Source organism: Triturus cristatus, chromosome 9 (genome assembly GCF_964204655.1).
Source record: "Triturus cristatus chromosome 9, aTriCri1.1, whole genome shotgun sequence".
Taxonomy (NCBI): Eukaryota; Metazoa; Chordata; class Amphibia; order Caudata; family Salamandridae; genus Triturus; species Triturus cristatus.
Window position 1 is genome coordinate 133,785,264 of NC_140592.1, and position 12,175 is coordinate 133,797,438.

Sequence of the window (12,175 nt, forward strand, 5' to 3'; positions counted from 1 at the left end):
AGTCCCGAGCAACTACCAGTGCTGCGGCGGGTGGACATTCCAACAACTCTACCACCAGTGCTACAACCGACACTGACACTGATGGATCTGCTGGCCCCAGTAATTCCACCTGTAAATATTATTATTATTTCCCTAACTTTTACTATTCCACATTTAATTTTTTTATTCCTTTTTATTTTTTTACTGTGCCTGTCTCCTAGTTTTTTCCAACTCCTCTTCTATTCTATCTAATGTTTGTTAAATTCTTGCTATCCTTGCATTATCCTAGTTATTTTCTATATTTCAAGTTTTTATAGTTGACTTCCTCCTGTTTTTACTAGTCTGTCTGTAGTTTCCTTTCTTCTGCTTTGTGAGTAAGCTTTCCCTCTCTCCTTATATAGCTTATAGACTGGTACTGTAAAACTAAGAGAAACAATTTTAGGAATGTACTCTACTGTGAAGAGTGCAAGCCCAAGTAAGCTATTCGTATTATGTGCATGTTTGTTGAGAAGGCTTTCTTTTTCTTGCTCATGCTCAAACAGTAAATCTAGAGAGTGGGCATGGTCATGGGTAGAACCATTGCCCCCAATGTTCTTTATGTAGTATCATTCATTTACAGTAGTAGGTATACCAGTAGTTTCAATGACAGTGCAGCACGGCTGGAAACATGTATGAGGATGGTCCCATTGCATTTACCAACCAAGACCATATGCCTTTCATTGACCAATCATTCCAGCCCCTGATTGCACTTTAATGACTCAGAGTCATCACAGCTCTGCCCTTGCATAACGAAAAGTTTTTGCTTGGCTTGACTACCTAGCTTTTCAAACCTTGCCAACCAACAAAATGCCCAACATGATATTTTTGATAGACAATACTGCAACTAATCTATAGTGATGTATTGTGGTTGTATTTTGTTAAAAAAATAATAATAAGGGGAGGCGTATCTGCCATCTAAAATGCGTAATGCTTTTTCTAGTCACACAGACCACCAGTGTCGTGGCCATCTGACAGTGCCAGTGGAGCAGACGCAGTGGCAGTCAAGGGGGGTGCCCCAGCAGCAGCAGGGACGTGCAGTGGTAAATCACATTGCTTGCTTATTTACAATTATTGGTACACTCACTGCAAGGGCGTTGTGAATCCTCGCTTTAGCAGCTACTGCTGGGGTTGAGTTAATGGCCTCCTCTATCTGCAACTCAGCAGACAAAACCTCATAATGAATGCTATAAATTATGGTGTTGATGGAAAAGGGGAAAAAGGATGGAAGGAGATGCAAGGAGAAAGGATGGGTGAAATATTATATGAATGAAAGGATGTGTGGGTGAGTGAAAGGATGCGTGGGTGGGCAAAAGGATGCATAGGTGGGCCTATCTCAGAGGCAATGTATAAAGCATTTGTACCTAGCACACACAGTAACACAGTGAAAACACTACTAATGGACACCACACAAGTTCAGAACAATAATGTAAACCAAACAAAACTAAAATGACAGAAATCCACCATACAGAACTCAAGATATCACTTTAAAAGATGTAAGCAATTCTTTCCTTAGAACTCTATAGATGCGCTGATTTTAGAACAAAATTCCTTTGATGGGTCAAAAACCAAGTTGAAAAACAGCTGCAGAGGAGGGAAGCATCAGAAAACACAGCAATGCATCGATTCTTGAGTCCCAGGGGAATGGAAGAGTCAGTTCTGCTGCACGCAGGAGAAATGTTGCGTCGATTCCTTACTGCGAGGAGAACCGATGCTTCGAAATCCTAAGAGAGTTCCTTTCTGCAGGGTGGTGCACTGGAAACGTCCTGCACAGGTGTGATGCGTGGAAATATGGACACACTGGGGATGATGGTAGCAGCAAAGCAGGTGCTGGATTGATTCTTCACGCCGCAGACCATTGATGAGTTGATTCCTTCACCTGCACAGCACGGCCTGTGTCAGAGTCTGGGTGAGGATCTCGGACATTGACGGTGCTCTGGATTTGGGCTGTGGTGGTTCTTCTGGCCACAAACAGGCATTATGTTGATTATTCAGCCGCACTATGGTGATGCATTGGTTTTTCAACTGCACAGCAGATTTGCGGCAGGGAAAAAAGGGAACTGGAAGGAGAATGCATGTATTTTGAGTCTTTGAAACATGCATTCCACCCCCAAGGGCACAGAACTGAAATGAGCTCCCAGCAGTGAAGTTCAGGGGGGTTGCAGATAAAATCTTTGATGGCCCTGAGTCTTCTTAACAGGAGGCAAGCACATCCAAGCCCTTGAAGAATATTATCAAACAGGATACAAAAGGTAAATCAAGGCCCTGTCCTCTCCAAGATAGAAGCAGCATCTGAAGCCCAACCCAGCAAAGCAACACAGCAAAGGGGCAGTACTCATCCTGACAGCTCTCCAGCTCTTCCTCTTGACAGAGTCTCCTCTTGATTCAAAGGTGTTCTAAAAATGTGGGTTTACAGGTCCAATACTTATAACCGTTTTGGCCTTGAAGTAGGCATACTTCAAAGATAAGTCTTTGTTGTCCTGCCTTTCCCTGCCTTGGCTCCAGATACACTACAGGGGGAAATAAAAACAGCATTGGGAGGTGTCAGTGACAACTCCTCCCATCACTCTAGCTCAGGAAGACCCATCAGCTTGGTGATGGGCCATCAGGATATGCAGGTCACACCTCAGCTCCCTTTGTATGACTGCCTAGAGTGAATGCACAAACAGCCACTGTCAGCCTAAACCTGATGTTGATTCCATAGTCAGGTAGAGACACAGAATGGTAAAGCAAGAAAATGCCCAATTTATATATGACATCATGATTATGGGGCGACTTTTCACCCCTTCCAAAAGGCACTGCTTTTGACAATACTTCTCGTTTCAAACCACATTTCTCCGATTTTCTCTGAATAAACATCCATTTTCTCAATCTCTTCTTTATAGTCCACTTGGTTCCACACGCTTAAAGTGATGCCAATTTTCAAAAGTTTCTCATGTTTTTGATGTGCTCATCCAGTCCTCTCTTCAAAAACACGTATTGACGCATATATTTATCCAGAAGCAGTGTTTATTAAAAACCCAATGCATTTCGGGCTACTAGGGCCCTTCGTCAGGGGTCACTGCTAATAAAACAGTCCGTCCTCATCTTTCTTGAAAAGGAACACTTCCTTTTCAAGAAAGATGAGGACGGACTGTTTTATTAGCGTGTGGAACCAAGCACTTTATTTCTGCCTCAAACTTTACTTTGCACTGCTGCTTTTTAGCACTCCCTGTCTGTATAGAGCACTGGGGGGGATTGGCATTGCCTATATTGCCTAGAACAATTATCCATAATTCTCTTACCTGAATAGATGAAGCGAGGGATGCTACCTGTCTCAGTCTTATTTTTACAGGGCTTCCCAAGGTGCCGTGGTGGTGGTTCTAGTAGCAGGTTAGTGCCCTAACAGAGAAGGAATCACAAGCGAGGTCCCACTCCCACATAGGTGAACTCCAACTGTAGGATTAATTAACGTATTATCCATCACAGGCAACTAGTTTGAAGAAAACACAGAGTTAGTGGGTTATATTTATATTATTTATATTGTCACTTTAGAAAGACTGAGACCAGACTAACACCATGACACAGCAAAGAAGACCTGGTATAATAATAAAAACTAGCATTGGTAACGTCCTCTGAGCAATGGGGAGCTAATATTTAAAACGAAACCTATTAAATCTATGAGTCAAGAGCAGTGGAGTCAGAGGCAGGAGAGGAAAAAGTTAAGTGTTTACTTGCAACAACACAAGGCCTGAATGATAAAGTTAATGAATGATGTTGTTGCTGCCGATGTTCTCATTGCCTATGTTGGCTGTTGTGAGACAACGTAACTGCCTCTCCGGAAGTTGAAGATGGCATCCCAGAACTTCTTTGCGTGAATGGGACTTTATGTCCAAGTCATTCGTCTTACAGGGCTCTGACTGACTCAACAGTCCACATCTTGTATTCTGAAATATCCCCTTCTGAAAAAGGAATGACAGTGGCCTGTATTTTTCGAGATGTGGATCCAGTATTGTAGCATAGATGTACTGTTTGGATGACACAATGTCTTTTTGCAGCCTTGCATTCTTGGCCAAGTGAAGGATTAAGCTCTGAGCCAAGGTATACGCATCTTCTTTTTTATCACCCACAGCTGCCAACATGTCAGACATGCTTTTTAACTGGTTGTTTAACAGATATAACAACAGGATAGCTTGGCCCATCGTACTGTCCTCCTTACTGATTTCCTGTGTGAAAAACTCCAAAGGAAATAGCATCTCTGTCAGGCATTTGGCTAGTTTCCAATTGTCCATTCCAATGGTCATGCTTTTAGTTGCGTTCCCTGTTCTTTGCATGACATACCTGATTATCGGTTTGTACTGCTCAAACAGATGTTGCTACATGTAATAGGTTGAGTTCCAACATGCTGGCACCTCCTGTATTAGGGCTTTAATCGGTAGTCTATTAGCCAACTGAATGATCTTTAAAGGCTTCCAGGCTTCAGAAGAATGGCTAAAATCAGTGCAGATTCTTCTGCAGATGGTCAGTAAGTTGCTGACTAGGTCTTCTTGTTTGAGAAAGTCCTGCACAATGCTGTTGATGCAGTGTGCCAAACATAGGACCCTGAAATAGCCACCATCTGCCATGGCCTTAAATATATTACTGCCATTGTCCATAGCAACAAATCCAATTCTGAGACCTCTGAATTGCAACCATTCAAACACCTTGATGTTAAAGACTTCTAAGATGTTTGCAGCTGTATGGGATTTCTCAATGGCGAACATGGGTACTGTTGCATGTTGCCGAACCCCCCCTAAATGTATCTTCCAGACCAGACACTATCTGTTGCTTAACCCCCACAACAGAGATCCAGTGTGCAGTGATACACTGGCTTGACAACTGTTCTGAACAGCACTACGATGCAAAGCCTTTCCAACCAATTACAGCACATAGTGATGGAGTGCTGGAACAGCCACTCTGGCAAAGTAAAGTCCTGCTGTAAACCTTCCATTTTGGGCAGATGGTCACCACAAACTCTAAAAAACCTACTCTTTCCACAAAAGAAAAAGGGAGGAGGTTCACTGCTAATGTTTTAGCCAGCTTCCAGTTGTACAATCGTGCCTTTGGGTGGTTGCATTCATAGGCATCACCCTGACTAAACATGCATGTAATAGCAGCCTAGATTTTTCATTTGTAGTGCCACAGATGCAAGCGATTTCCGGAGAAGACCTGGAGGTGGTAGACATAATGTGCATCTTGGGGCAGTCACTGTATGCTGTTGCTGTGGTGTCTCCATTTGACTTTTGGGACCAATGCAAAGTTTCTGAGGCAGGTGATACTGGTGCTCTACTTGTGACAGGTCTGCTTTGCATAAAGAGGTCACCCTGTTCTTCCTCATCACCTACACCTCCCACTCTGATGGGAGGCTCCAGAGCCTATTCCCCTCTCACATCACTTTGACCACCACCATGTGCAGAACATTCATTAAGTTGTGGCTCCCAGCAGAGTATGTGATGTTTTTTCAAATGAGTTGGTTGCTTCCGGTGCCATAGTGTGTACCAAGCTTACCTCCATGAACACAAGCAAAGCAAATGGAGCATATTGCAATGTTGTTGTGCTTGCTAAGTGTAAAGAAGACCCAAACTGGGGCGGTGTACGTTTTCAGTGGATCACTTGTGGCACTGTCAATGCCTGAAGAACTGGAGGTGGGCATGTTGACAATTGGCTCTCTGCAGTGCGTACTTCTTCTGAGCTTGTAATGGATACAGGTCTCTTCAGAATAACAAATATGGAAGCTGGCACTGGTGGTGGTGGCAGTGCCACTTCACTCAGAGCAGGTTGAATACTAGGAGGTATAATGTCAGTCTCCTCTGGGACAGCTTTCACGATAACTGGCACGTCATCCTCATTCCCTCCCATAATTGCAAGGTTTTCAGGAACTTTCCTCTCCTGTGCCGCTTCTTGCATGTCTCAGATTCACCCGGGGTCCAACACAGGTCCAGATTATCAGAAGGGTGCCTTCGAGAAGATGGTGGAGTACTCTTCTTTTTTCTTGCTGGAGATCTGGAAGCCAATGGTTGTAAAATAGGAGGCTCTTGATTAGCAGGAAGCTCAACCTGACATTCTGTTCCTATTTCAGGAAGATCCATTGGTGGCTGCGGCTGTTGTCCACTTTCCTGCAACGATTGGATGCTACTTTGAGATAGAGACAAATCCAATTTGATGTCACTGCTCGTCAGCATAGACATTATTGCAGTGGCTGCCTTGATGAGAGACATGGCCTTGGGCTTAGGTTGGGGTGGTGCCATTGATGAGGGAGTGCTGCTCCCAGCTTGCTCCCAGGAGGCCGGTGCAGCAGGTCAAAGTCTGACGAAAAAGGTTCTGGTAGGCACGCCAGTGGTTGAAATCTGCTTCTTCTCCACCCTGGCCACTTTCTTGGCAGCATTTTTTTTGTGGCCTCTGAAAGCTGTCAGTTGGCAGTGGCACAAGCAGGTTTATTGGAGGACTCACATGACTGTCTGGCATTACTGTGGGTGTTGTCTCTTGTGCACCTAAAAGAAAACAAGAAAACCATTTAGTGAAATATGTCATTGTTGCAGTTTGTATTAGTACTGACAATATAATTTAGGGTGGTTACTTAAGCTATCATTATTATCCTACTTAATTAACAACAACAGTGCATTTCAAAGTCAAACTACACCACAACTGTTTGCTTTGTGTACATCAAAGAGAGACACCTGTGACAGTCAGGGAGGTGAAGATGAAATTGTATCAGGTTTAAAAAAGGAATGCTGGTGTGCATATATGGCGAGCAAGGGGGTCTGGGGGAAAAGGAATAATCCTTACAAAAATAATGCTGTGTGTGTTGTGAACCTATGGTAGGCAGGGGGTCCAGAGGGAAATGGAAAACTCCTTAAAAATGAATGCTGGTGTGTGTTGTGCACCTATGGCAGGAAGGGGGCCCAGGGAAAAATTGAAAAATAATACTTAAAAAAGTAATACTGTTGTGCGGCTGTGTGCCTATGGCAGGCAAGTGGTGGGTGGATGGTGGGAAAATGTAAAAAAATAAAATAAATTAAAATAAAATAAAAATAGAAAAAAATGTAAATAAAATATAAAATAAACGAGAAAGGAGGCAAGGCAACAGCAAAGAACACATACAGGCCTATGGAAAAAGCACGCTGGCTAGCTACACAGAATAGCCACCAACCACATGGTCAATAAGAACAGCAATCAAGGAGGCATGTCCACAACAAAGAACACATTCAGGCCTACGGCAAAAGCACACTGGCTGGCTACACAAAATGGCCACTGACCAGATGGTCAAGCAGCAAGCAAGGAGACATGGCCAAAACAAAGAACACATGTAGGCCTAGGGCAAAAGCAGACTCGCTGGCTACACAAAATTGCCACCGACCACATGGTCAAGCAGCAAGCAAGGAGGCATGGGCATAACAAAGAACACATTCAGTCCTATGGCAAAAGTACACTGGCAGGCTACACAAAATGGCCAATAACCACATGGTTAAGCAGCAAGCAAGGATGACTGGCCACAACAAAGAACACATACTGGCCAATAGCAAATGTACACTGACTGACTACACAAAATAGCCATCTATCACATGATCAAACAACTACAGCAAGCAAAGAGTCATTTCCATAACAAAGAACACACACAGGCCTATAGCAAAAGCACACTGGCTGGCTACACAAAATGGCCACTGACCACCTGGTCAAGTAGCAAGGAAGGAGGCATGCCCTCAAAAAACAACACATCCAGGCCTATGTCAAAAGCACACTGGCTGGCTACACAAAATGGTATACAGCCATATGGACAAACATCAACAAGCAAGGAGCACTGGAAAACAAAGAACACATGCAGGCCTATGGACAATGACTACATGAAATGGCCCTTGGCCACATGGCATGGAGAACAAAGACAAATGCTGGCCTATGGGAAACACACACAAACCGGCCAGGCAAAGGAGGCATTGGTAACAATGAAGAAAACACTACCATTAATTTAGCAATGCTGAAGATTAACTGAGCTATAAAAATGTACAACAATGCACCACACATCCTCCCAAGACATAAAAGTTTACCCCACATATATACTTTTTGTACACAAAAAAATTGTGAAATACAAAAAAAACACATTTTAAATGTAATTCAATGGCATCCCAGCCCTAAATGATGTTTTAAAGCAACAAATACCACAGAAAGAATTGTTCCTTGCACCCATGACTAGTACTGGCCTGGGCCTACTGGCTGGATGGCCTATTGGTAGACTAGGCCACATAGTAAAATAAATAAATATTGCAAATTTAACAAACATGGAGACAATTTACTTAACTCTGCAACATTGTTCCTTTAAAAAGAATACAAAATATAACTAGGCCCCTACTGAAACTGAAGCCCACCCACAATACATTTTTAAAAATAAAATAAAAGTACAAATAAATACTGGTGCATAGGTTTTTGAACTCACTTGTGAAATCACAAAAATAAAGTCCTTAAATCCGAAGGTATATGTGCAACAGGCGAAGAGAGAGATCCTTTCAGCTCTAAATCCAAATGAAAAGTGACCAGGAGATATACAAAGCACTAGGAGGATCCTACTGGACAGGAACAGGATGTTGGATTTTCTGGGGCACTTCCTTTTTTTTAGGGAAAAAAGTAAAATTGAAAAAAGGCTTTTCGCAATAAAAAACATTCAGAATGGTCTGTTTTCGAGTAGACTTAACTGCTTCTCGAGTTGAGAATCTGCTCAAGGTGCAGCTGAGGTCCATTGTGCTCGCCAACATCATGAAAAAGCACCAGAAGCCACGCGAGCAACCGTCAAGTCTTGCTCACACTCGCTAGCTGGCACAAAGTCTTGTCACACTTGCCAGTATGCATTAAAATAAGTCTTGTACGCTCCAATAGAAAAAAAACACTGCTTCACGGCGGAAGTTATCGGGAACTCTGCATTCCATGGGGCACACACAGTTCCTAAATTCTGCAAGGCAAAGACAGAAGAAGGTGCGAGAAAAACACATAGAATGGAAAGTGGATAAGAACATAGAGATGAGTGAATGGGTGAGTATGAGACCAAATGGGGTCGATCCAATTAACTGTTAAATTGAAGCACAGTTGGATGTAAGAGTGTGTGGCTGAGAGGATGGATTAATGGATGGATGGAATTATGGATGAGTGTGCATCATGCCATACAGTCAGTCACCCGTTCATCGTCCATGTACTCATCTACTGATTGACTCATTCCTTAAATCATCCACTCAGACATCCACCCACCTAGTCACACACAATCAAAAGTTTGCACACGTACACACTCTTCAAACAAAGAATAAACACATTCAGTTATGAAAAAGGAAAATCTATTAAATTTGGCATGGTTTGTTTCTTATTGAATATTTTTTGTGTTTTTGATTAATTCTATTACTGAGTAGGAGGTGGTAGAATAGATCTGCATTTGCGGATTGTGGTCTCTTCCTTGCTTCTTTTTATCAGAACCTAGGCATATGTTGTGTCGTAGGTAGGGGTATAATATTCCCTTATACGGATCCTAATTTCGCATCGTCCTTTGGTCACTACCAACAACCCTGTTGTCACTTTTTTCTCCCATTTGTAATGTGCCCTTTTGTATGAAGCATACTTTGAGTAAGGTGTGCCTTGCTGCTGTGCAATGGTAATAATTTCACATTTGCCGCTTAGCGTAACGTATGTTGTCAAATTCAGTGTTGTTTAGATCGCTATTTCAAAACAAGCCACTGCACCTATAATTTTACAGCAGAAATAACAAAAATGTTCTCCATTTTGAGTTTAGATATAGATTTTACAGATCAACTTATTTTTCCTTAGACACAGAATGGGTAAAAACCTATCTTAAAAAATGCTCAAAATCTACACCATTTTAGTAACACTGGCACCAGGTGCAAACAGTGACTCCCTGGGTATATGTTCAGATGCATTAGGTACCCAGGTGTAGAGTGAGGCTCAGGAACCGAGAACACAGCATGGAGGCTTCATATTACTTTTTTGAAGTATAGGAAGCTGAGTTTATTTCGCCAGCTTTGAAAGACAGAGAACCTCATTTTACCCAGACCTCTGGCTAGACATCTTCTCAATAGTGCATAGAGTAGTTGTCGGACAGCACCCACCCCCTTTGTTTCCAACTTTGTCAGATACCCAGAATAGGGAGTGGGTCACCGGGGTGGAATCTGGAGCTGCCTGTGTTTGAGCCATGTTCGCATCTATGGCAGCTTGTCACTTGTAGCTGTGAAGCTTGTGAGAACGGTTCATCCTGGTTGACAATGTACAGCAGAGCCTGGATGACAATTTCTACACTCTGCCTGACAGCACTAGTGGTGCTGGGCCCTCCATAGTTCTCTGTCTATAGGGACATGGTGGTGCCTCCAGCCTCACCTCCTAAACCTCCAACAGCAGCTACATGAAAGGCCTGCTTTCATGTGGGAATGGAGATGTGGACGTGCCTGGAGACACTCTTGTCCCACTCAGGCTCATACAACTACAATGAAATGGTCACATAAAAGAAGCACAGCTCCACACACCAGTATTGACATTTACAATTTGCCAATAGCTGAACGGATGATGGAATTTGGTTGACTAGCAATTAAGTGACCCTCACTGCAACTATCGGCAGAGAGGGACTGAACGGCAGCCATTGGTTGTTAAAATGGTTAGCTCTTGCAAGACAGGTACAGCTGCCTCTGACAGACTTAAAAAGAGTTTAACTCTTCCATACTTTGACGAAGGATATAAAATTACATTTTGATTCTTTTTTAGGCATATTTTTATTTTACCATGTGCAGATTTTTGTGCGCTATTCACAGGCATTTAAATACAATGTGGATTGTTATATGTAAACAATGAAGGCTGCTCCTGGCTTTGAAAATATGATCATATTTTTGTACACTGGAGGCATATTTAAAAACAGCATTTCACAGATACTATTTTTCACTCAAAATCCTCAAAATTTATTTAAATGACCTTCCTCAGTCACGAACGATTGAAAATGATGTTATCAAGTTTTCTAGGTAGCATTTAATAGGTGGTACTATTTCCCAGTGTCATGTTATAAAGCTCATAGACCTCTGAAGTATGAAAGGCTGACTGCGGCTTCCAGGATTGCACCTTGCAAACCGTAGACGATACCTGATTACAGTAATCTTCTTGAATTCCATTATTTTCTCATTATTTAGTCCCATTTTTTTTAATTTATGTCTTTCCACTTTATTCGTGTTCTTTTTTTTATTTTGCTCCTTTCTATCAATTTTACTAAAGTGATAGATGTCTTCTACAATAAGCAAAGAAAGCACCCTTTTGTAAATGGCACACTCATGCTGCAATAAACAAGGTATGCCTACTTGCGTTGGGGTATGCTATGAGCAACTCAGCTCATAGCAGAAGGCATTAATGAACATCGTATGGATGCTTTTCTGAAGTTCCGCAGCTTTTTAGGAGTCAGGTCAAAGCCAAGCTTATAGGCAACTTACTTGCATGCATGATGAAATCCGGATAGCTTGGGTTGATACCTTGAAAAAGAAAGAAGAATAAATCATTACAGCACGCCTTAAAAATAAAAAGTCCTTACCTAGCTTTACTGTATTGCTATATATCCAGTTACATCGAGGTTGCACTCATAGATCAAACAAGTGCAGTTCAATTGTCCATGTACTTTTAAAAGTGTTTTAGTTACCAACAGAAAGGTTCTGAACTCATAAGTCATCTTGTGTAGACTGCGTGGCTTAGTAAATCTAGAGTAATGCAAGGTGGTGGAGTTGCTGCCTTAAGTTACTCTGCGTTGGGAAGGCGTATCGATAGGTGGAGTGTGGATGTTTTAAAAAAAATAATTATTTAGCAGAAGCATAAAGAGAAAAACAACAATCGAGAAAAACAGGGCATTTTATGATACAGTTTGACAATATTCAGAAACAATTGAATACAAAAGATACTATAAAGTACATAATGGCATATTCCAGCAATAACCTGACTGGGTGTTCCCACGTATTCACCCATGGATTTAGACACATTCTCCGATACACTAAGAATAGTAAAGCTGGAAATGTGTCAAAATGCTACCCAATCCCAACCGTTGCATAACAACGAGAAATATGTTTATTTCTCCTCCTCATTTCCCATTTTTACATGTGCTGCAGAATAGAAAGAGGAAAATGCCTCTGAA

At 42.1% G+C, this 12,175-nt stretch overlaps 1 protein-coding gene across 5 annotated transcripts in view; it reads right to left on the bottom strand.

Moving 5' to 3' along the window:
- LOC146797516 (inter-alpha-trypsin inhibitor heavy chain H4-like) overlaps nt 1–12,175 on the bottom strand; it is a 598,346-nt gene that overhangs the window by 352,834 nt on the left and 233,337 nt on the right. For 3 of the 5 annotated variants that reach the window (XM_085624534.1, XM_085624532.1, XM_085624531.1), the window contains exon 15: nt 11,487–11,525. The exons of the other annotated variants lie outside the window; for them this stretch is intronic. In XM_085624534.1, coding sequence (XP_085480660.1) covers nt 11,487–11,525 — 39 coding nt within the window. The remainder of the gene's footprint in view (nt 1–11,486; nt 11,526–12,175) is intronic. 5 annotated transcript variants of the gene reach the window in all.